At 36.3% G+C, this 27,663-nt stretch overlaps 1 protein-coding gene across 1 annotated transcript in view; it reads left to right on the plus strand.

Annotated features, from left to right (window-relative positions):
• The first annotated feature begins 8,400 nt into the window (after positions 1-8,400).
• The window catches only part of LOC111511762 (uncharacterized), a 29,735-nt gene continuing 10,472 nt past the window's right edge, over positions 8,401-27,663 (plus strand). The window contains exon 1 of the mRNA XM_074177899.1: positions 8,401-8,500. Coding sequence (XP_074034000.1) covers positions 8,443-8,500 — 58 coding nt within the window. The 5' untranslated portion in view covers positions 8,401-8,442. The remainder of the gene's footprint in view (positions 8,501-27,663) is intronic.

Genomic DNA, 27,663 nt, shown 5'->3' on the forward strand with positions numbered 1-27,663 from the left:
TATTAGATTATTTTACTAAACCTACTAATTCAGGCAGATATATAAACTATTAATCCTGCCATCCACAAAAAATGAAAATCAATTTAGTTCTAGGTTTAAAAAAACGAATAGAAAAAATTTCTCATCCTACATTGGTAGAAAAAAATTAAAAAATAATTATTCAATATTTTATTAACCAATTGTTATTCTCCAAAATTTTTAAATAAATTGTTATATAATACTTCATCTGATATCATCAACATCAGAGAGAACAATAAAGCTGAAAATCCAAATTTCAAATACTTTTCCATTCCTTATGTCCCTGAATTGTCCAGCAAAATCATAAACGTATTTAAACAAGAACAGAATATAAAAATTTCACAAAGGAAAGTTACATTCGAATTTGAAAGATAAAGATCCGTTATTTGAAAAGTCACATGTAGTTTACGAAATTCCTTGCAACAATTGTGATAAGACATATATAGGTCAAACAAAAAACAATTTAAAAACCCGCATAGCTCTTCATAAAAGTAATTGTAAAAATTTAAAACGAAATTCTTGTGCACAACACGTTCTAGATAATGATCATTCAGCCAATTATACTAACACCAAAATTCTCCATTTCGAATCAGATTCAAATAAAAGGCAATTCCTGGAAATGGCTGAAATCAACAACCTCAGCAAAATTTATTCATTTTTACTAACAAAAAATATAAATCTGAATACATCCTGTAATATTAACACAGTATAAATCACCATAATAAACGATAATAAAAAATTTGAAAAAGTATTTCACATTATTCAATGTCAAAAAGTTGTCATTTTGATGTTGAAGACTTCTTTCGGAATTGAAATTTCCAAATTGAATATTCTCACATAGCACAGGTATTCTGTTTTATCCGTTATTATGTTATTTGCAAATATGTATATTATAATGGACATACATAGATACTACTCAGTACCAGAATATAAACTACTAACGAATCACACATCCATGGCAAACAGTGTCATCAACCTTGACTTATAACTATCAATTTTGCTGGGTGAAAAGCCTGTCATTTGTGTTTTCATCAACATTTCAATTTTAATCTGTGGCCTTATCAGCTTTGCATAAAACCATAACATCAAATATGATATATCTATAAATTCACATAAGTAGTAAATGACATGTTCTCGAAATGACTTCATAGTCTCTTTTCGGTCGTTATGACTAGTTATCTCATATCTCATTAGCATAAATCTGTTTTATGTTCGTAGATATTTTATACTGTTTCACCTAAAACGATGAATTACTCAATCATTCGAATCCTAACATAAAATTTTTTAAACAGATTGCATCGGAAAATACGACTAATTGGTTCAGTGTGATCACATCATTATTTGACGATTTGATATTATTTTACGACGACGCGATTTACCATATAACTATTTTTTTCTCGTCATGAATTCCGACAAAGGATTATTGAGATATTTAGATTATAAATGATGAATTGCAGTTGTTCGCTTGTCTAACGGCATTTTTTGTTTCTCTGATCTTACCGCAATGTCCACATACCATGCTCCTCGACTATGTACTTGATGGTGATTTCGTCGAAATAACAAGCACAGAAAGTTTGGAAATGTCTTGTGGTTCACCTTGAAAAAAAATCACATCCATTTAATAATCGCATGGGTTGCATTAACAGCTCATGTCATATATACATACATGCAGGCCACAGAATGATAATATTTCATTTTGGGAAATGCTTAACTACCTGATGAGAAATAACTAACCATATGAAGTAGAAGAAAAAAAGACATTGTTAAAGTTATGGACGATGATGTCGAACGGATCTGGAAAAGCCGAGAACTGTAAAAATAATTTCGTATATTCTACAGCCAGTAGATAATGATGAATCATCTTAATTGTCTTGTCAGTCCAAGGTTCGCAAACGATGTTTTCAAGAAAAAAAAATAGAAGTAATAGAACTCTTTTCCCAAAACAAAGTTGCAATTGGGATAATGAGCACGCTGAATGAAATCCACTCTTGGTGAAAAAAGAGAAAAATATAGTTTCGATTCTGCCGTGACGTTCTACAATCAACTTTTGTCATGTCATGACATTCATGTTATCGTGACATGAGGAGAATTGTCCCATTGTGACATAAAATCGTAATATATATATGGCCGTTTTTTTTAGCTGATATCACTATTGCTATCTCGGAAACGGTAGGTCGTACACGGACGGTTGAATGGAACGAAAGTTACTTTTTCAAGGATGCAACACAGTGGTATTTTCAGATCCATAAAATAATCAACGGTTTATGAGATATTTGCAAAAAACTGAAAATGGCAGATTTTATTTTTTTTTTGCTCTACCGCCTCCATTTTCAATAATATCAAAAAATGATAAAACAACTTTTTGCTTCATTTCATGTGCTCCATAATCTAGGTGAACTCATTTTTCAATGCAACGTTTCTTTCATAGAATTTCATCATCAATATATGTTTTTTAAATACGGACCTATGTATTGTTTTATACATTTTCGTAGTCATTATAATTACAAATTCGTTGATATATCACAACCTATGTATTTAACGACTTTTCTTCCCAAAACGACATCATCACTATCATTTTTTATTTAGAACTCGAATTTCCGAATGTTACTGAAATCCAGAGTTCTTCTGTCGATAATGTCATTCATTGAGATTATAAATATTTGTGTTCACTGAAATACAACTGAATTTCTGTCAGAGTCGTCTTGAAAAAGAGGGACCAATGATCTTTGTATCAATACCAAGCCATTCATAATTTCCAAATGTCTTTTGAAAATTTGTAGCTACCCAAAAATTTCTGTTCAGAAAATGAGGATATCAACAAGAATCAACTAATAAAAAAACTGTATTAAAAAAGGCATAGATGACTTTTACGAAAATTTTTTGCCAAAAAAATTATCCTATCAAATTTGTTTATTTCTAGTCATGTGTGTCGAAATAACCAATGAAACCATCATTACACTGATAACTACCCATGGATAGTTTTCACGGGTAGTTATCACTTATGTCATGACATTGCTAAGCAACCAACACAATGAAGTTGTTTGACATTTCAGTAATTCAATTTATTTCGAAAATGTCACTTCCTCGCTTTGGTGTTCAAAATGATGCGGCAATTGACAAAATCATTGAAGAAAATACACCAAAAAATACTGTCAATAGTAAAAAATACACTTGGAAAATATTTATGGAGTTATATCATTATACGAATTGTTCTTTTAATAACTGTGTGTTCAATAAATAATTTTGTTCGAATTGCAAAAAATTTTCTCACCGAATATCCCTCGAACATTGATAAATAACTCATAATTTTATCACAACTTCCTCAAGCACGTTATTTTAGGTAATATCCCTCCGCCTTCGGCGTCGGGATGTTACCAAATAACGTGCTTTCGAAAACTGTGATAAAATTATTTCGTTAGTTATCAATGTCCTTGGGATATTATAGCTGAGAAACATGATGAGCGATAATTTCTTTTTTTGAAGTAAGCCATGAAATACATGAATGTGAATGTCAAGTTAATTGTCACATACAAAATAAAAGTTATTCAAATCGGTGAGCGATTTTAAGGGAGAAACATGAATTTTTCCAATGACGAAAAGGTGGATATGCTTTTTGTATATTCGAGATGTTTGAGGAATGCTATCAAATCTCTGGCAATGTATCAGGAATTGTATCCTGAACATTCAGCATGCTCATTATCCCAATTGCAACTTTGATTTTGGGAAAAGAGTGGTTTCGGGAAGAAACGTCGAGAAATACATATGGTGTGATATGTCAATGAATTTGTAATCATAATGACTATGGAAATGTATAAAATAATATACAGGTCCGTATTTGATAAACATATATTGGTGATGGAATTCAATGAAAGAAACGTTGCATTGAAAAATGAGTTCACCCAGATTATGAAGCACATGAAATGAAGCAAAAAGTTTTTTTGTCATTTTTTGATATTATTGAAAATAAAATCTGTCATTTTCAGATTTTTGCAAATATCTCAGAAACCGTTGACGATCTTATAGATCTGGAAATACCAGTATGTTACATCCCGTCTTTATAGGATCTACCGTTTCCGAGATAGCAATAGTGGTATCAGCTAAAAATATATATATATATATATATATATATATATATATATATATATATATATATATATATATATATATATATATATATATAGGTAATACCTCGTTAGTCCTTAGCTCGCACAAGTTTCGACTTCTGAGAAATGTCGTTTGTAGAGGGGCGACAGCTGGTTAAAGGTAAAACAGATTTTAACATATTTCAATGGAAGTTGATATCATTTTTGAAAAATTGATAAAAAATGACACCTAGGAGTTAGAAGAGCTTTTCCCTTTTATTCGCTGAGTATTAAAAAGTGTTTTTTTTTTCGAATTGAAGGGGTTATATTTATATTTTTTAATCGTTTTCGTTCGTACTCAATATCAAATATTATTCTAAGTTGACTTATGCATTTCATGGAATATTTCATTCAAATTAATTTGGTAGCAATGGGTTTCTTGAAAGAGTGTTCTTCGAGTTATGGTTGAATAACAAAAATAGTTAATAGAATTTCAAAGCTTTTTGCGAGTTCTTATGTGAAGCCGACGCGTCTGGCGAAGACACAACTTTGAAATTCAGATTCAGCTCTTCAAAAACATAACTTTTCAGTTTCAGTTTTTAATTTTGTTAGTCAATTCTTCTCATTCTGTTTAGTTGATTTGGTGCCTCAGTATCACAAAATAATATGTAGTTCGCCATTTTGTAGCTAAATTCTTCTCATTCTGTTTAGTCCATTTAGTGCCCCAGTATTACAAAGTAATAAGTAATTCGCCATTTTGTAACTGCAGCCATCTCGAATTTGCATCTTTTTTGAAGTGTATTACTATACTACTAGTAAAGCCCTGTCATTTGATACCCATATTATGGTAGTTGTTAAAAAATATGTAATCCTCCATTTTTTAGCTGCGGCCATCTTCAATTTACAGTGATACAGAATTCATTAAAATGTATTGTTATCAAAATTAAATTTTTGTGCCAAATTTCTGATCAATCTGTCAACAGGAGGAGGGTCAAATATCAATTACCAAATTTTACCCAAACAAACAAGCAAACAGAGAAACTAAATAAAACCATTTGATAAAAACTGAAACACTAATTTGAAAAATTCAGCCGACAACAATTAGAAAACTGATACTGAAATAAGGATAGTTTAGCCGTGCATTATTCTAAACGATTTATTGAAGCCGTTCATAATGAAAACATTTTTTTCATACTCCCATCGCTTTAGAAATTAGACCAGTTCTTGTCGAAGATCTGATGGACAAGCAACTGATTACTCTTCTTCGGCGCCACTTATGTATCTGTTATGACCCGCGACGAGAGTTCAATCAATTATTCTCCTTTACTGACATCAATGAATAAAGGAAGTGAGTAATGAGCGTTCTGTTTGGCTTGATAATCCCAACGACCTAGACATTCACTGGAGCGCATAAATATCTGGGATAAGTGAAATCACATTTGCTAATTGAAAGGAAGAGGCATTCTTCATATTCTCTTCAGCCTGCATACACACTTGTCAGTGTCGAGTCACTTATGGATGTGGGAGTGTCAAGGACGTCGATACAAAACAATTGAAGAAAGAGAGGTGAGAAATGCAGGAACGACGTACCTCATTAATGCTTCTTGTGATCAGTTCTCATTTCAGCAAACAGTCCAATTATAATTATCAGTCATCCAATTATGATGTATTTCTGCTCCTTAAATTTAATAAACATACTTATTCAATCTCAAATGAATAAACAATCGACAAACTGATAAAAAATTCCTATGAAAAAATGCAAACATTTTTGAAAAAAGGCGAATTCAATTCACATATAGTTTAGTGAGTCGACCCGGCTTCGCAAGGGTAGCAGAACATATACAATAAAAATTTTACGCGTGCCTTTCAAGACATAAGGTTTCCAGAATATGACTTAATATTCCTTGTCTTAAATCACTTCGTTGATCAGTGAAAACAGTATGAAAATATAGACGTAAAGCGACAATTTTTTTTAATTTAATATGTATAAATCCTGTTACAATCGAGTATTTTCTTTTCGATGCTAAAGCAAAATGTTTTGTTTTACCTTCTATTCCAACTGCACTTATAAGTGATATTTATTTTATGAACCTTAAAGATAGACATGTGTCATCGCGAATCATTCTGTAGATAATAATAATGATAATCATAATGATATTTCACTTGGCGGACAGACGTATACTTACCTCGGGGTGGAACAACGCCACTCACAAGAGGTAACAGCAGTGAAAAATTATCTACGCGGCAATTGTCAGCACAAACATCGACAGATCTGGTCATCGGAACTGTTGGGGAAGAACAAAGTTGCTACAACAATTATGCTTGCCCTTCCAATCTTACTCTACTCGTTTGGAGTAGTGAAGTGGACTCGGGAGAAGCTGTATCAACTCGACGTAAAGACCCAAAAAATGATGCATCTCTATAGGAGTTTGCATTCCAAATCGTCCGTCCCACGGTTGTACTTTCCCCGATAACAGAAAGGCCGTGGACTTTTGAGTTTGGAGTGTCTACATGACAGAATGGTACTGGATATAGCCTGTAAAGTCGTCAGGAGTTCGGATCCCCTTCTCTGCATGGTCCGTGACCATTAGAGAGCAGAAATTGGAGCATTTCTCTTCAGGGCAGCTTCCTGAGCAGCTGATGAACTCGGTTTAGTTTTTGACACTGAACGAGGTGACCACAAGTATGTCACCGAGTTGAAACTCGTTCAGCAAAAAGCTCATATAAAGCCGCAGAGATCACCTCACTTCTGCGGAAACACAAGGATAAGCCAATGCATGGGTCTTCAATAAATTTGGAGGCCTTGGCTTATCAAAACGCCAAAACCAAAACGCCTCAGGTCGAGTGGGCTGAAGTCGGAAACTGAGGGGTTAGATTACCGCAGTCGCGTGATGGGTATAGAGGTTCCTGATACAAGGTACAGAGCCTGCCGCGAGACCCTAATTAATAATTAACAACACCAACAAAACGAACAAACAGAAAAATAGTGAAACCTCGTAGCGAGGAGAATAAAAATTAGGATTAGCCCGACCGAAATCCCAGAATCGAATGAATCAATCCCTCGGTTCAAAAATGTTTCTCAATTCCCTTTCGAAAATAATCGCCAGGGACAATATGGTGGGGGTCATAAATATACTCACAGATTAACCACTTGGGCCGTTGTCTAATACATAAAAGTCTTACCTACTCCAAACATCCCAAGTGTCGTCTGTCATTCTAACATATCCATGTTTTTTTTGGCAATAAACTTTGGTTCAAAAGAAGATAATATTTCAATGATTTTCTATGAAAAAATACAAACATACTGAGTAAAAATAAAATGAAACGAATTCACATAAAGAAACCCAAGCAGATAGATATTTTGTCCGACTTCTCGATAATAGAGTTATGAAAAGTTAATTTCCTAACAAGAATTTATAATACAAAAAATAAAAATCAATAAGGAAATGATATGTTTCTAAAGTAAATAGTTGTAGGAAAAAACCTACAACCTGCCAATTTTTGTAAACTATGGTATAAAAATAGAATTATAAATGCGGTGGTATAGTTATTTGATCTACTGGAAGTAGAATACATTTTTGCAAGAATAAAAACTGAAATTGGAATTGTATATTTCAAATCAAATAAATTTTGCAACGATACAATTTATGAAAAGTTAAAGTTGAATCCCGAGTTTTAAATTGAAATCGAACTGCGATAAAGAAATGATGAAAGGAGATTTGATTTGTGAGTATTTGAACGTGAATTTGCAAAAAATTATTGAACTGTAATAAATGGTATTAGAAAATGAAATTGTAAAAGAAAATTTTGAATATTTCGTGGATGAGAAAAAAAGGTTTGCGAATTTTTTCATCTTGTGATATCTAATTTATATCGTCAAAAAAAATTAAAAGTAGTAAAAATAATTTTATTGAAGCCTTTCTGGTAGCGTTCGGTGAATTGAACGCGACGGCCTGAGCGTGTCCTGGGGGCAGGTGGTGATGCTGCTTCTTGTTGCGACGGAGCTCGATTATTTCCTGGAGGAACTGGAATGAAGTCGTCGTTGAGGTCAGTGGTACCCTCTGGTACAGCGATGTCCTCGGAGACGATGTAGGCTGGTTTCAAGCGGTCGATAGAAACTGGGACGTTTCTGCCTCGCATCTAGAGCGTGAAGTGTTTCTCGGTTCGGGAAACAACTTCGTAGGGACCATCGTGTGGCAGCTGGAGCGGTCCTCTGGGAGCGTCGTGCCTGACGAAGACGTGGGTTGCGGTGGCAAGGTCTTTGAAAACAAAGAGTTTTCGCTCGCCTTGTCTGGTGTCGCTGACTGGCCTGAGCGCTTGGAAATGCTGGCGCAGCTCACGGATGAAGTCAGCGGAGTCGTCTATGTCCCTGGTGGAGGTGGATATCAGGAATTCACCAGGTATGTACACATATGTTATCAATAAAACAACACAATTGTAATATTACTTTATATATATTCATTACTTGATATAAATCGTAATATACATTGTGGTATACTGAAAGACTAGAATTTGTATGCAAAATACTATTCCAAACTGTAGATGCACTTTCTCAAATCAAGTTGAATTGATTTGTATTTCATGATTGTTCCAAATATAAATAAATATATAAAAAAATTATTGATGTAATATGTTTTGATAGATGATTTTATATTAGTCTACTTCTATAGATTTGAGACTGCCTGGTCAAAGATGATGTGGTCACAGACAGGACAAGTTTTTTATCGCTACGCGTAGACCTTTCTGTATGGCTTCCAAACTTTCCTTTATGTTTGTGAAGTAAGCAGACAGTCTCTAAAATGTATATTTAAAATTTTGTTGACCTACCTAAATTTTGCGTGACCTACATGAGTCAAGCATCTTCAGTTTGAATATTATTCTCAAAGCTCTTTTCTGGATAACGCAAATACTCTGCATCAAAATCTGGCTGCCTGAGCCCCAGAAAAGAATTCCATACCGGAGGTGACTGACTCTCCGTGAGTGAATAATATGCATTTATTGCTGTTGAAAATCCGAATTCACGAGATATGACATTTATAGAAAAGTAACCAGAAGATAATTTCTTCCTCAAAGCAGTAATTTGCGTATCAAATTTCAAATTACTGTCAATGAATATACTAAGAAATTTTGTTACAGGCTTACTTTCAACCATGTGTTTACCTAGTATTACTTGTTCTAAGTCCCACTTGAATGTTATCAGATTTGTTTTAGGAACATTTAGCGATAGCATATTCGATTCACAGCATTTTTTTATTTTTTCTAAATCTGAGTGGATTGACCGAGTCAAAGTATCAGGATGTTTATAACACCAAAATACCGTAGTGTCATCCGTAAACAAGGTAAATTCTCCAGATATATCAAGTTTCGCCATATCGTTGATATATAGCAAGAATAAAATTGGGCCTAGGACTGACCCCTGAGGAACTCTGCGTACAATTTTTTTACTATCGGTGTTGAATTTCATTAGTTCCGACTTTTTTTGTCTGATATTATTTAAAAGATTTGAAATCCTTGAAAGAACCAATAAAAAAGAAGAATTGAAAATGAATAGCTGAAAATAACAATTATATGAAGCAAAAAAACCTGGAATGGAATGATAGTGAAATGAAATAGAAGTAAAAATAGAACAATTTAACAAAATATAAGTCAAAAAATGAAAATTCAAAAGTTAAGAGATTCCAAGCCAAGTTACTTCACGACGTTTCGATTGTTAGTATCCTCAATCGTCTTCAGGTGATGACTGGACTAAACCCTCATTTGAGTACTTTCACTTATCTCCGCTTTCCTTTTTTCGCTTCATCGGTTAAGAGGGGGATGTCCGTTTGGCGAGAAGTGTTGTTGTTCGATGTTATTTTTCGACTTCTACCAGTAATATAAAATCTGAACCATTCTAAGGCTGTTCCCCGGGTTCCATAATGGAAGAGTTTTTGCAGCAGAATTTCATGTTCCACGCAATCTCATGCCTTAGAAAGGTCCAGAAATACTGCCGCCGCCACTTTTTCATCATTTAGGATCCTGTAGATGTTTTCGAGGAAATGAAAGATAGCGTCATTCGTGTTTTTTGTGTCGGAAGCCAAAATAAATTGGAGCAACTAAATAGTATCAATAGTGAAAGCTGTCAAGCTAACACGATACTCTCTGTTACTAGGACAACACGTTGTGGCTTCAAAATTATCATTTTTCTTAGTTTCCAATCCACGCACCAATAACTTTGCAACTGGTTATCCAAATTAAAAAACAGTGGAGAAGGAAAGGATCATAAGACCCTCCTTTCAATGTGTGATATCACTTGTCTCTCTGCGGCAAGTGATGTCACATCATCAGCTTCTTTATCAGAAAGTACTAAAAATGATTCTATTTCATACAAATTTTGTCCGACTCCAACATCTTGCCCCGTTCAAAAGTTCAGTGGAAGACTATTTACGTCTGCACAGTATGAAAACAAGAGAAATAAAAAATTAATGAATAAATGAAAGAAAATAATTCAGAAAGCTGAAATGATAAAAATGAAAAAAAAAGAAAGTGAAAGAACAGCAACAAGTAGAAATTTCAGCCAAGTTATTTCAGGAAGTTTTGTGTATAAGTGTCGACAATCATCATCGTCATTACCCATTTCCGTTATAGTCAGAGTCTCTCATTCGATAACAAATTTTTTCATTGCCATTCTAGAGACGCATAAATCAATAGTACTCTCGAAATTTGTTGAAGATTTTGACTCTGGAACCTAAACGAATGTTTTCATTGAGGCAGTCTAAGACAATCGCGAATATCAGTCCAAATTAATTTCATATATACATTTCTAGTCTCTTGAAGATCGTTGAACTACGAAATACCCGGATCCATCTTTTCCGCGATAAGAATGCTTCTATTGCTAGTAAACGACCAACCGAGAAGGCAAAAATGAACACGATAGATAGGGAAAAAGAAACAGGTAGGTAGTATTGTTCTCCGCCTAGGACACACTTGAAATGCGGAGCACTATCAGATCCAGAAATATGCGTGATTTGTAATTCAGATGGTTGAAGTAACGAGTAGGAATTTTACTTATATGTGAGTTCGTAAACTTATCTGATCGGGGTATACATTTGTAAGTGACAGTATCAATAACGAACATTTTGTCCTCTCGCCAAAGGCAACCAAGCGCGCCCACGACGTGCCTGACGATCGACAACGTGTCTAAACCACAGGACCACTTCTCACTTTTGATTTTTTCATCTAGAATTGCGGAGGAGTGTTTTCCCGAATGCGACTATGCGACCTACTATCTAACGAAAAGTTACGTTCAAACTATTCCTTTGGCCGAATGGTATTTTTTTTTTCAAGTTTGTGCTTAATACGGCAAGTTGAGTTTACTTCCTAAAACAGCAGCCTAAAACGCTGTCATGATATTCAAATTTCGCAAAAATGTTTATTTTATACACGCCGTTTCTTTTATCATGTGCTATATTGTAAACCGCAACAGATACGAAGACGACTGAATGGGAAAAAAGGTAACTGTCACCGGGAGCAATACAATGGTCGGAGGAGGATTAGGTCATCCGTAATCACTTCATTTTGGGGTTAAGTTGACCGGCGAATGTGTGTTAGATAAAAACAGAACAAGAGATTGGTGAGTTCGGGACTTTCGAGGATAATCAGTGAGCCTAGTGACTCTCGTTGAAGAAAAGTTTCTGTGAGTTTTTTTTGTTTTTTACATAAATTTTGCGTCTGCATCGCAAGTAGTGTGTAGTGCTTGATTTAGTATGGGGACTGAACCTCCACCCACGGGTGGAGGGGAACCTCCTGACATTAACATGGACATATTTAATATAAAAAATCAACTTTCTCCCTCATCTAAATATATCCTCAACACCCTTCATCAATTATCACCCATCCACAAAACTGCCTTTGAAACATTAGAAGCCGAAGTAGCGGCATTATCAGAACTTTTCAAGGATGATGCAATTGTTCTCAAAGAGGTCGAGGATTTACAAAAGAAATTAGACTCTGCCAAACGAAGGAAACAGTCATACCATGACACCGACTTTGGGCTTTTCACAGTCATTGCTGAAGGCACCAATGCATCTAAAATCCATCCAATGGACCTAGGCAAAAAACTTTTCACCTTGGGGGTAAACAATATCACAGAGATCAAGAAAAAAGGTGCTAACCGAATTGAAGTTACTTTCTCCACTTCCAGAGATGCTAATGATTTCCTATCTAATCAAGCATTCCTTAATCTAGGTTTTAAAACTTATATCCCCCAAAGGTTCCTTACAACAAGAGGAATTGTTAAAAATGTGGCCCTTTCCATCACTCCGGACGATATTATAGAGCATGCCAAGTGCTCTTCTGAAGTCATTGATGCCAGAAGGTTAAATAGAAAAATTAGGCTGGGAAATGAAGTCTCATATGTACCATCTTACACTATGCTAATCACTTTTGAAGGCCGGTCTAGACCAGAGACCATCAACCTATTTTCCTTCACAACTCTCGTTGAAGCCTATATTGCCCCAATAAACCAATGCAAAAAATGCCTCAGATTTGGCCATTCCGCCAACTTCTGCAGGGGTCAGAAAAGATGCTCACGATGTGGAGAGATGCATGAAATTTGCAAGAACGAGTTGAAGTGTATTTTTTGTCATGGACCTCATGAAGCCACTGACTTTGCTTGCAAAGAATTTGAACAACAATGCCTCATCAATGAAGCTATGGCTTTCCATGACCTTTCTTACTATGAAGCCTTTGAAATATTTCCTCCTCTAATTCCCAAGGAACCAACTAAGCAGTTCAACAGGATTCCTCAAGGTTTTCCTCATCTACCAGGATCTTCGCAAACTCCTTCGAGGCAATTCTCTTCTCCTCCACAGAATCAGAAAAGCTATGCAAGGGTAGTTTCAAGAGCCAAAAGACAGCGACCAAACACCATAGAAAGGATTTCACCAGGCTACGATGTGACTAGAATGCCTTCCTACAACACAGCCTCATCATTACAATCTCTCATTGCCCAATCTTCCTCCCCGTACTCTCATAATCCCTCGGCTTCCCAAATACCAGCATCGTCGTCTGCAAGCCAAAATTTTTCATCCTCTCCCTCTGAAAACATTGACCATGTAATTACAAATCAATTGACACCCATTCTGAAAAATTTTTTCGACAATGTTATTAATGCTAAATCTAAAAATAATGGACATAACTCAGAAAGTCAGTAAAAACCTTTTCATGCATCCATCTAGTGTAAAAGCTTGCACTCTCACTTTTTGCCTTGCCTGTTTCTTTTATCACATAGGTTTTTTATTTATTTTCTTGATAACCTCATACACCTTTCATTCCCTTCAGCGCATATTATTTGTTCTGCCTCTTCTCTGGTTCATTTTTTGGCAGGGCCTGTTAGAGGTCTTTAACCAAATTATTATTCATATGACTTCTACACTTCTTCTACTTCCTTTTTTTACTCCCCGACTTGGACCGCTAGAGGTCTCTATCCAGTGTATTATCTTCATGTTTCCATACTTCGTACGATGTTGGCTGCACTTTTTCGGACAAACTGAAGTACTAATGTTTTATAACTCAGGGCACTACCAATTACACAGGCACCTCGCCTTTGATTTTGGTTTCCTTTTTTCAATTTCACAATGGATCTGAGGGTTCTTCATTGGAACATCAGAAGCTATTTCAGCAATCGTGATACCTTAGTGTCCCTAATCAGAGATCACAAAATCGATATTGTCGCTCTTAACGAAACCTAGCTGAAGGACATACACAATGTTTTCATTAGGGGATTTGACTGCTTAAGACTCGATAGGGAGGATGGGAAAGGTGGTGTGGCCTTCTTCATCCGCACACAGTTGCCTTACAATGTTTTGGATTTGTCCAATATCTCCTTTCCTCGAAAAATGCAAGTCCTCGGCATAGAATTTGCGAAATTTTCGATCTTCAATATTTACCTTCCACCCGATGTTGCTCTTTTTCCTAATATTCTTCTGAATACTATACAGGTATCTACAAAACCTTTTCTTCTACTGGGGGATCTGAATGGCCAACACCATGCTTGGGGATCCACGGTAAATAATCGGAATTGATGTATTTTATTTGATCTAGTTGATTCACAGGGATGGAGCATCTTGAACGATGGTAGGGGTTCGCGCTTCGCATCACCAAACAAAAATGTGAGCGCACCTGATATTGCTATATGTTCCCCTCTACTTTCTTTTGCTTTTCTTTGGGACCTTGTTTACGATGCGGATATGAGCGACCTCTATCCAGTTATTTGCTCGCTCCAGACGGAGCCTCAGGACACATGCCCTAATGGTATACGAAATTCTCCTTATAACATCCGAGTAGCGAATTGGACTAGTTACACGGATCTCTCGGACCTGACCTTACCTCCCAACGAGATCTCCTACTCTGCGCTTTACCAATCTATGATTTCTTCTGCAGATATCGCCATTCCCAAGAAACATATATATAAACAACCCAAACCACGCCATCCATGGTGGAACCATGAGTGTTCCGAAGCCATTTCCAAGCGCAAGGCTGCTTTTTCATTATATAAGGCCCACCCTTCTATGGAAAACTTTATCAACGTTAAGCGAGTTCGAGCGTACACTCGATTAATTCTCCGAAGAAATAAGACCAAAGGATTTCGTGATTTCTGCACCCAGCTATCCCCCTCTACCCCAATTTCCAAGGTATGGTCCTCCGTCCGAGCCTTCTCTAAATCCAGACATTGCATAGGACGAAGTGCCCCTCTGGGCTCCCACATTGCGATGGATTTCCTTCACGCTCTTACTCAACCAATTTTTGATTCTCAGTTCATTTCAACCGACTATTTGCGCTCTCCCAGTTCGCCTTTTAGTACTGAGGAGTACTCCATGGCTCTTCGGTCTAAACGAGATTCAGCTCCAGGAAATGATTTGATCACCTACAGCATGATCAAACATTTGCCAGATAGGGGAACCAACAGCCTCCTTCAGTTTTTCAACAATTTATTGAGCAAACAGGTTATAGTTCCGACGGAATGGAAAACCCAGGTAATACTACCCATTCCCAAATCAGGCAAAGACTTACGCACTGTCCAGGGGTGGAGGCCAATCGTCCTCACCTCATGCCCAGGAAAACTTCTCGAGACATTAATAAAAAATCGAATCGACTGGCTTTTAGAACATGAGCAACTCCTCAATCCCCTCCAAACCGGCTTCCGCAGAGCAAAGGGTATTCAAGACAACCTCGGTGCACTGTATTCGAACATCGCGGCTAGTCTCGCTCTTGACGAATTCTCGGTGGTAGTATTACTGGATATCTCATCAGCATATGACAATGTCTTAATTCCTAATTTACAACAACGTCTCTTGGAATATCGTATACCCGAGGACATCACAGACCTTATCATCTCCCTCCTTTGTGACCGACAAGTATATGTCATTGATCCTTCCACTGGAGCCAGAATAGGCCCAGGAACTGCAAATAGTGGACTCCCACAAGGTTCGCCTCTTAGCCCTTTGCTCTTCAATATATACTGCGATCCTTTGAAGCACCTCGTGGAGGATGGCATAATGCTTCTAGGATATGCTGACGATTTTGCCCTGGTCGGCAATGGACAGAATATCAATAGTATTATCGATAAACTCAACAATTCTATTGCGAACATTGCCGAGTTTCTCCAAACAAATGGCCTTCACTTGTCTGCGACTAAATGTCACGCCATTACTTTTCGGGACAGGCGCAGGTCTATCTTGTGCCGGCGGTCGGTGTATATAAATCATACACCAATTCCATGGTGCTTTCAAATTAAATACTTAGGTGTCATTTTTGACGATCGATTATCGTGGAAACCGCATGTTCAGATGATTAGTAGGAAAGCCCAACAAGGCAACAACCTATTGCGGTCTCTTTGTAGGACCTGGTGGGGTGCAGCTCCATCCACACTTCTTCAGCTATACCATGCTCTTGTGCGGCCTCACTTAGATAACGGGGGTATTCTACTCGGACGCTGTTCTCAACACGTGTCGAAACAACTTGACAAGATACAATATCAGGCATTACGGGTTGTGCTGGGCTTCATGAGGTCCACCCCTATAAATATAATCCTGTCGGAGGGAGGGGAAACCCCTTTGTGGATTAGACGACGATGGTTGGCTCTCAAATGGGTGTCTAAACTCCTCTCGTATCGCAACCCTATCATCCACCTCGTTATAGAACTTCATGATACCTACCTTCAGGACCCCCAATATTGGACGAGGAGTAACCTCCCTCCCATCCTTGAAGCATATCACACCTTTTTACCAAACATAGAAGACATTCTCCTTCTCCCAACCCTTCCCTGCTATACTGTTCCCTTGGATATCCTTACATTTCAAATCCCCTTCCATGAACTCAAGTTATCTAAACATACTAACAATAAGACGGATTTCGTTCGTTCAGCCGACCAGATGTTTCCAAATTTTACCCATGTCTACACAGACGGCTCTAGAGACCCATTTGGCAACGTTGGATTTGGAATCTATTCACCGAACACAATCGAAGTCAGCGACCGACTTCCCTCTACTTTCTCAATTTGCTCTGCCGAACTTTGGGCTATCAAGGAAGCACTGAAGATTATCCTAGGACAGAACATCACCAACGCTGTGATATTTAGTGACTCCAAGAGTGCACTGTGCAAAATATCACGCCAAGACATTTCGGCCAAGATGGACCTGTTATCACTCCAGGATAAACGCCTTATGCTTCGAGCCCATGATCAAGATTTTAATATTGCTTTAGTGTGGATACCTAGCCATTGTTGCATATCAGGCAATGACAAAGCAGACTGCCTGGCTTCCCTAGGGCGCAGCAAAGATCTCACCAACTTCCCCCAAGCGGATTTCCGAGAGTTCCACTCTGAACTTAAAGCGAATCTTTGGATTAGCTGGTCAACTGAATACTCCCGACAAGGTCAATACAAGGGCACTTCATATTATTCTTCAATTCCACATCCGCTAAAGAAGCCCTGGTTCACTACTTTCACTTCATGTTCTCGAAATATCATCACTACTATCACAAGAATGCGGAGCAACCATTGCCTACCCATGGCACATTTACATAAAATTCGGGTGAAACCTCATGACAGATGCGAGTGCGGGGAACGACAGGACCTGTGGCATATCTTCTTTTCATGCCCACACAATCAAGACAATATCCTCAGACTTCATAATTCTCTTCAGACTACCCATAATCGACCTGGTCCGATATCTCTTAATGACCTGCTATTCGATCTTTTGAACTATCATAATGTTGAGGCAATACATTCCTTCCTTTCCTCCTCCCATTTAAAGCTGTAATTATTTTGTGTTTGGTGCTTCTGTGCGGTGATCAGTCCTTTAGTTTTTTGTGCTTCGCCTGTGACCCACCGTTTTAAGTGCATGGACCATTGAATGACTCCTACACAATGTATATTACTGGGATTTTATCACTTTTTAGCTATACTCCCCAACCGAATGTGGATGGGTCCATCCCAGGCTAATATTATTGTGGCCACGTTCGGCTCTAAAGTATCAAATTTGTTACCCACTGGCCGGATAGTCCTGGTAGCTGAGGCCATTACAAGAAGAGAAGAAGAAGAAGAATGGTCGGAGGAAATTTACGGGGAGAACCAAAAATGCTGTTTTCGTTTATTTTTGTATGGAATTGTAATTTCGGAGAATATCAGAAGAATGAAAAGGAAAATGTTATTGTATTCGAGATATACTATGACGGTGTAATGATAAATATTCGATAAAATGTCTCGTGTCAACATGGCCACCATTAACTTTTTTTTAAATACGGACCTGTATTTTTTATTACAGATACCTATTGATAAAGCGATAAATTCACAATCTACGGGCATATCAAATTTGATATTTTTATAGTGTTTTATTTGAAATAACCACCATCATCAGTGACAACAATCAAACAGAAAAATAATTTATTTTATCATGAACTTCTGGGACAAATGGAATCAATACGAAAAATCAAAGCTACATGGCAATCTACATCAAATGCTCGAATTGACAACCTCTTTGTTGGATGTACATAAGTTGTCGGTCCAGACAATTTCTGTGGCAATTTTATAGCATAATAGGTGCTGTAATACTAATTTATGCATCTTTAATTTTTTGTTTCGATATCTGTACTTGGTGTTGAAATAACTTTATCCTTTATGTATCCCCAGACAGAAAATTGAGTAAGATCTGGGGATCGAGCTGACCAGTTAATTTGTCCATTGTTTCCAATCCATATTTGTGGGAATATTGCATCTACATTTTCTCTTACTTGTGCTGCATTATGTGGAAGAGCGCCATTCTGTGGGAAATATTATATTTCATGGCGAATATTCAGTGGCAATTCATCTGAAAAACCATCGTTGAATAGAAAATGAAGATACATTTCACTCTTCAAATGATCATCGTAAAAGAAAAGGGCAAGGATGTTTGTTCCTACAATTCCCAACCAAACATTAACTCCGAATTTTCTGATTGATTCGGCCGTTACTTGATGAAGGTCTATTGTAATTTCAAAAACTACATCTCACGATTTGATCTCCACGAACTTTATTTGAAAAATATATCACAACATGTTTCACTAAGACATTAGCTTTTTCAAGTGATTTATTTATAAATCACTTTATTATATTATAGATATTATTTATAAATTACTGATATATTTTTCAAATAAAGTTTGTGGAGATCAAATCGTGAGGTGTAGTTTTTGAAATTTATTCCGAACCTTTCTTGGAAATTGGTTTCCCTATGTAAATGTTCATTTGTATCATTCCACCTAATGGATATTCTTGTTGAATCAACCATTGTTGGGGATTTTTTTTCGTCCGTCCATATTAATTTTTTACAAATATTTTCAACTTCCTTATTTTTACGTCTTAACCACTTTGCAAATCGTACTTTCCTTCCATAATCCATTTCATTGAGGTGATTAACTTTGCTTATCCTGTTAAATTATCATTTGTTATTTTTTGAAATACCTAGTTCTGGTGGATTTTACAGAAATCCCCATTTCGTGGGCAATTTCTCGTAAACAACAATCTTGATTAGCATAATTGTATTGCGAATGTTCAAAATATCTCAATGAATTTCATCAACAATTGGAATGTACTACATTTTTATTATTTCATTAGTTTCGTCATTGACTCATTTCACCAGTAAATTTTCAGAAATTATATTTTATTTTTATATTTGACCATAAACTTTTTATAATGTAGACAATTAACATTTTCAAAAGCTTGATAGAGTGGAGCTCTCAACTGAGTACCTGTTATCTTCATTTTTATATAGATTAGTACAGTTTAGAATTCTATTTTACAATAATATGATATTCATTGCATTCGTTGTGATGAATATTTAGATCCAAGTCTACTTGAACTATTTCATTCTTACCACGTGGTCTAGTTATTTTTAGGCATTCCGACATTGATATCGTGACGGCTTATAAAGGCCAAAAGGTCACGAAAATCAATTTTTCGCGAATATTTCGCGACCTAGTTCTCGGAGGTCAATATAGGTCATTATAAAAATTATTTGTCATGAAATTATCTAACCGTTCACCGAGGCATAAACTTTATTGCTTCTTATTTATGTTTTGAAAACGTTTTGGGGAAAATATACTCATTATTATACCTGTCAAAGCTGAGTATCATGATGAATGTTTCCTCAGTTTTTTGTTAGTCAGTGGAAAGGGTGACGCAGGCCATCCATTGGGTGAAAATATTACCATGAAGAATGTTTTTCATTACTTAGAAAATGATGACGATTGTCGATTTACATTGACTGCCACATGCCACTATATGGGTATCTTCAATATGTTGTGTAATGTCCGTTGTAAGTAATCCCACTGTGATTTGAAAGTTCATAGAGATTATAACGACAAATTGCCACATTGTCTGCTGCATAATTGCTCATATCTAATCCTTCTAAAGAAAAGTCAATGGCAATATGTTACTAAAATACGGGAAAACTTATGGATTGATAAGGACTTTGTACATTTTCTTCTTTCCTTGCACCTCGAACACGTTGGTTTTTCATCTTCATCAAGAGTTTCCTCTCTTGTGAAGAAATCCAAGCGTTATGACAAACTCAGTTATTCTATTAACGTCTTCATGTATACCTTATGAAAGATATCGAAGAAATTCCTGGACGTCTTGATGAGCAGAACCCATGAATCGAGGGGCAAATCTTTGAATCTGACTGGTAAATTAGGGAGATGAATCTTATGAATCTTCTGATCACAATTCCTTGACAACTTCTGCGAACGCTTTGATCAAAGCACCTTTCGTATTAATAATACTAGTATTGTTATCATCCACGTATGTATCCTTTCTTGGATATTTCAGCAACCACCTCGTGTTTGATAAACATTGGATTACACTGTTCATGAAACAGGTGTTTTCAATATTTCTCAACCCATCAAACCAAAGAGTCCTGACTAAAGAATGTATCACTGATCTGATGTTGTTATCAAGAATACAATGATTCAGCCATTGATTGGATCGGTGGGATAATGAATTCGAAGCTAAACTGCCCTAAACTGAATCAGACATGGCAAACGTTTAAAATTTTGTAGAAGAAGATAATTCCAGAACTTGTATGTATGAGGAATACATCTCACATTATGACTAGGGTATGAATATGATTTGGAAACAACGGCATGCAAGAAAAATTTCAACCAGTGAATGTGATGATGGAATGGTACCCAAAACAGGAACTGAATTAACACGATGTATAGCTGAACATATTTTTTGGATCAGGAAGGTGGTAAATCTTTTCGCTCCAGTTTCTCCAGTCGTCCTTCTGCAAATTTCATTAACAAAATTCAAAGATAAGGGACCAAATACACTGAAATTAATTAATTTCATTATATAATATGACAATGCTGTTCTGGAGTTTTCATTGTTTTCATCTCTTCGGTGTTTCGGCTCCTGCTTTGGAGCCATTTTAAAAAATCACGAGGTCGCAATCTCCCTTGCCTCCAAGTCTCGTCACTAGCTCTATGCTTGCTGTGTTCAGCTCTAAGTTTGCACTGGTCACTTTGCTGTTTGGGGCCAAAATTTATATTGTTGGACAGATATAGAGAGGTAGATGTATTGTTCCAGGTGTCCGGTCTGCCAAACCAGGTACCTCCGTTATTTTCAGGTATCTTGCATGACAAAAATGGCCTTCATGATTGTGGTGGTCTCTGCGAATCATCTTGTTTGTTAAATATCCTGGCTTGAAGATTTTTCTCTGTAGCAATGGTCGTGGTGTTTTCGAAACTTATTGTGTGGCCTGTTTCCTGGTGGTATTTCCAACAGAGCTTATGAACATGAACTAGCTGTTCGCAAATCATATCCAGCATCATCTCTCTTCAAACGCCACCAGGAAATAGGACACACAATATGTTTCGAAAATACCAAGACCATTGCTACGGAGAAAAATCTTCAGGCCAGGATAACTCGTGAAGCAATCGAAATTGAAAAACGTCGCAACTGCCTTAACAAACGAGATGTTTCGCACTACCACAAGCATGGAGGTCATTGTTGTCACGCAAGATACCTGTAAATAACTCAGGTACCCGGTCCGGCAGACCGGACACCTGCCACAATACATCTACCTCGCTATACCTGTCCAACAATATAAATTTTGGCCCCGAACAACAAAGTGACCAGTGCGAACTTAGAGCATGTTTTTCGTAAATATGCATTTTTGTAAAGTTTCTGTAACTTCTTTCCCGTCAAAAATTTTTTGTTTCTATGATGGTGTGAAAAACTTATTTTTTCAAATGAGATATCAATAGTTATTGATGAAAGATTATTTATTTAATAGAACACCTTGTATATTCCTACATATTTCAATGGAGCTCAAAATTATCATTTCAAAAATGTAGCACACTTGATGTGCTATATTTGTGATGTAATTACTAGGGTCAGCTTTCAAATACATAGCTTTTAGGTTTTTTCATGTAGACTTTGAAACGCACACTTTAATCAAGTAGGCTTCGGACGACGAGGCGATAAAACAGAAAGAAATTGTTCAATAGTAGTTATCAAATGTTGCGAAAGCTTTTCACAGTAGTAATTGAAACGCGTACTTTCAATAACATCGATAACATTTTATATTATATTCACCTACTACTAATAAATGAAACTTCAACAATAATAATGATAAAGAACAAATAACGAAAAATATTTCTTCACAGAAGGTGTTCGAAATGTTCTACACACAGGCGACACCTTTCCTGAATGTTTTTTGCCGAATTAATTAGTTCAATAGGAGTGAGAGAAGCATAACTTTGCATTACTGCCGCTTCTAATTCGTATCTAGAATTGGTCATCAATTTGAAAATGAAATCTTCAAATATTTTCCAGAGGTAAAAGTCCATAGGCCTGCCCGGCCAACGGTTGGATCGTTGGTCGACTATTCAATGAATACCAACATTTGCAGTCAAATAATCGGTGACAATTGAAGTGTTGTGAGGCGAAGCTCCGTCTTTTTGAAAACATATTTTTCTGAACTCCATTAGTGGCAATTCATCAACAAGGGGTTCAATATTTTGCCTTGAAATTTCTAAATACCTCTGAGATGTGAGAGCGCAATTATAAATGAACGGGCCGATAATTCTACCCTTGAATCCCAATCTTCCTGCCCCACAATAAAATGAGGATTTTGTTGTGTCCAAGTATAAGAATTATAGCGGTTGAAAATGCCTGCACTGTTCACATAAGCTTCGTCTCAATTTAACGAAAAATCACGTATTTGCTTAGAACTTAACCAGGGCCGACTGGCAAAAAGCCATACTGAATTCAAAATCTCCTGGTCTGTATGGCTTCATTTTGTGTTTTTTCGAAATCATCCTGACTTTACTTTTTAGTGGGCCTGATGATATTTTCAAATTCTGCATTGACGTTTTCGGATCATTTTCAACAGCTCCTAGAATGACTATTTCTATTTGATTCATATAAATTTGGTATTTTCAGCAGAAACCGCAAATTGGAGAGCGTCTTTACTGCTTGAATCAAAATTTGACAGCTTCCAGTAAAGATATGCATTCTGTTTTATCGCCGCCTCATCCAAAATCAACTTGATAAAAGTTTCAAAGTCTACTTGAAATAATTTAAAAGCTATGTATTTCAAAGATGATTAGCAAATTATCAGGTGTGCTTCATTTTTGAAAAGGTTAGTTTTAGCTCTATTGAAATATGCAGGAATATACATGGTGTCTGATCAATAACTGTCATCAATAACTATTGATATCTCATTTTGAAAAATAAGTTTTTACACCACACGCCACTTTTCGATAATGTGCACGCTGTAACACAGTAACGATGATAGATATCGATAAGCGGTTTTCACCATTGACTTCGTCATAAAATTTGACCCTCAAAGACAGCTATCAGTTTTCATCTATCGAGTTTGAAAACAGGAGTTTCCCTTCAAAAGCATTCAATTTGCTGTACATAAAGGTTCAAGAAACATTATTCAAATGCAACTCGTCATGGCATGAATACTTATTTATTAAAAGTAATTGAAATTCATGGACATGCATTATTAAGGCACTCATATGTATATGTAAGATGAAGGTCAACTGTGGATCAACAATTATCAAATTAATAAAAGTCTAATCGGTACACGATTACCAAGTGTAGTAGACTTCTTGCGAATAACTTCGCTATGTCATTGTGTGTGAATTACTAAAAGCGGTGAGTTCTTGATTAAAACATGTGTGAATTATACTGGTTATCGCTTCGAAGTATATAATACGGATATAATAATCGTGGGTATACATGAATCAGATAGGAATCACCTTTTTCCCAAGCCACGGAAATATATGTAATCTTTTGTGGAACCCGCAGACGAGAATATAATTCCATTTTTAATTCATCCTTTGTTATCTTTCATGTAAACGTACTTCATTTCGGAGAATTTTCCGCTAATGAGGATGATAAGTATGAGGAAGCTTGCATTGTAGAATGAATACACTCCTTGAAATAAGTTAATACCCAAGAGTCTTGAAAATGTCTGTTAATGGATTAAGTATTTCTAGCTGAATATCTTAACTGAAGGGAATCATTAGAATCGTTGGTAATATTTGCGAGAATTGAAATCTGTTTAAAATCTGTTTTTCCGTTAATCAGCTGTCGCCCCCATACGAACGACAACTCTCAGAAGTTGAGAAACTTGTGCGAGCTAGGGACGAGGTCTTACCTTTTAACGTGTGATTCCTAACACGGTTACAGAATCATTCCAGCTTCAACCAGATAAATTCTCTCGAGAAAAATATCTGGTCGGGGCGGGAATCGAAGCCACGGTCTTCCGATCGTAAGTCGGGCGCACTACCACCGCGGCCAATTCCACAACATGTTCTTCTTTTTATGGTGCTTTCTCGAATGGTGCAACATATGTAGAGGTAATGACAATCATTACGAATTTTTTTTCAATAAACTTGGCTCCATGAAAGTGTTCTAGCATTTCAATAACGGGAAGAACAATACATTGAAGAAGGTTCATTACTAGTTTCCATAATAAAGTACGTACAATTTATTAATCGGAATGGGCTGGCGTATTAAGTGAGTTAATACGATACACAACTCTTGCATGATTTCGAATTCATATCAATGGAATATTTTTGCGAGTGAGGTATTTATAATTTTCACGTAGTTATCCGATTTTCAATAACTGTTACTTTGAACTTAACCATCGCAATAATTTCTACTGTTTTGTGTTTTCCTACTCATCAAACTTATGATGTATGCTGCAGTACCAAACGTTTCATCTGCTACTGCAGCATAGGTACATCATCAGGAGTAACTTTCGTCTGCTATTGCGGTATACATTATCAGTGGTATGAGTTCACTGACGGTGACTGGCACAGTAGCAGGCGAAATGTTTGGTAAACCAGGTTCCATTCAATCACAACATACCAGCCTGCATTTTAATCTCTTTAATCGTGACTCCGGCAGTAAAATCATATGTTCTTATATTAAACAAATCCACTTTTAAACTCTGAAAAACTAATGATATTTCAGCGAAGTATATTTTATCTTTTGATGAATATGCTGTTGAGCAAATACCAACCAATATTTTTCCTAACCAATTTTTCCGTTTGTGAGTAGTTTCTACTCTTGAATTTCAAGATTCGCATACTCGTTCGCATACTCATCTGTACATTCTATTTGGGAGTTTTTGAAGTGTTAACTTCTTATGGTAGGGTGAACCGCTTCGTTACCTATAACGCCTTACAGCACCAATCCGTCTGGCTTCACTTTATCTCACGCATACGTCAGCTGAAGGCAGACTCCTCTTCTCTCGTCGGACAGACGCTCAGTCTATAGTGCGCAATAGACAAATACTGTTGATATTATTATGAAAATATAACCAGCAAGCACGTAGTATTCGTTTATTATGTGTCGGAGGTTCCGAGACGAACAAGTGTCTTTATACTTTTGCACTTCATTCTACCGATCTCTACTCGATTTCAATCAATATACCTACTGTCACAAGTACGAGTTGTGCAATATCAGTATACTTCGTGTTAATAATGGGTATAATGGGTTACTGCGTTTGGAACAACGGGAAAAACAACTGCAACCGTTGTCACATCGCCTTCAATAATGTTTACCGCAGTGGCGAACGATACGTTAGGCAGACCACGACCGATAAAACCCGAAAAATAGCTTTCACACAATGGGTTTATGAATTTTTCTCTGCAAAGATTCCCTGCTACCCCGATAGTCAATATTTCGGATATTAGTGTTAGGAATTTCGCTAAGCCTAGGAACTTGTTTCCCTTTGATATGGAAATTATTAACGCATCATCGTAAAATTGTCAAATCATTCATCACATATTCGGAATTTTTGATACATTCCTTTCTATTTGGATTAAAAAAGGTATTTTCTCACTATTTTCTATTTTTTCATGGCTGATTTGATTATTCGTACGGTTCGCACGCAAACCCATGTTGCCTCAGTTACTTGTTCTTGAAACTTCGAAATACAGTATTGGTTATAATTTTACTTATTATAGCTACATTTTTGGGTGGAATTTTTATCCCATCAAACATTCCCGCTTGAGTGAGCTATTTCATAAGAAAACACGTGTTGCGGTTTTTGTGAAACCCTTATAGTTGGAATCTCACAATGAATTGTTGGAATATTATTAAATTAGAATAAACAAAAAAAATTACTCATGAATACACTCAGCTGAAGACGAACTATAGAGTCAATTTGTTTCCCAAACGTTCTGAAATCTAAACGGCTATTGGCGAGTCGTGATTTACTATTCAGATATAACTGTAGCACATATGTCTATAGAGAGCAGTTTTCCGTGTTAAGGAGTTGGTTTATGCTGTACTCTTCGTCTCGGGGCTTTTCAACAAGTACATCCGATGAGGGCCTGTCAAAAAATTATTCGTTTATTTTCAAAAAATGTGTTCGTCACTCAAAGTTAGAGATTCTTGCATTTGGTTACTTCAACCAAAACAATGTTACTTACTCATTTGAAGGTTCAATTGTTAACATCGATTTTTTACAGATAACATATTTTCATAAAAGTCATCACCAAGTTGACAACTTCAGGTTGTTTCTATTGTAATTAGGAACTGAATCGCAAGAAATACTTTGTTTGCTGATATTCATTCTTTGAGAAACCATCGGATCGTAACGAAGAACTTTATTCAAAATGGAGAAACTTGTTAATGATTAACAAGGCGTAAATCACCGTATGAATTGTTTCACACTGAGGAGACCTTTGGCATAATTAACAATTTCTGAAAATATCCAACAGAACTGAATTATGTCTATAGTTGAAAATCCACTCTGTAGTGTGCGGGGATTATTTATGGATCTGAATTTCGTGAAGTCTCTCAGTGCATCTTAATGAAGTTAGAATACGTCTCGTACATGAAATTATTGAAAGTAACTTCAATCGATGAACTGAATGTTGCAAGTATTCCATGCCCAGAGTTTATTCATATAAGGCAATTTTTGTACTAGCCTGTTATTCTGATGAAAATCAACATTGGATACAAGGATATCATGAATATGACTGAAAGAGCTCAGTGTGAGCTGATATTTTAAGAATTCCGTTCATTTGTCCAAATTTTTAATGAAAAATTCACAGCAGCATTGCGTATAGATTTCTTACAAGTGCAGTGATCAAATAATTCAATATTGCCAAAAGTTCATGAATAACTCTCAATCGTTTCCCACAGTGTTTTACACGATTCAAGGGTATTATTTTCTTAGGTCTATCCATTAGTTTTATGTATTTTCGGATTGTTTACTCTGGGTTATTCCTTAGTGTATTCAGTTGATTGTTTAGCCTTTACACACTATATCGCACAACATTCTCAGTATTTCTATGCAAAGAGTAAATTCTGCTTCTGAAAACAAAGAAGAATGATAAAAACAAAATATGAAGTTTGAATATTCTCTTGGGTCTCTGATGGAAATTTGGTAATACTACTCTTTTGTTGATTCCTAATTATTCTTGCATGTGCCTTTTGGTGCATCAAACTTTCAATACAATGTTGTTCTCCTGATATTATCTTCCTCAGTTTGTAAAAAATGCAATTTCCAAGACG

Source organism: Leptinotarsa decemlineata, unplaced genomic scaffold (assembly GCF_025532065.1).
Source record: "Leptinotarsa decemlineata unplaced genomic scaffold, Ldec_3_MD MMD2_tig00003335_RagTag_RagTag, whole genome shotgun sequence".
Classification (NCBI taxonomy): domain Eukaryota; kingdom Metazoa; phylum Arthropoda; class Insecta; order Coleoptera; family Chrysomelidae; genus Leptinotarsa; species Leptinotarsa decemlineata.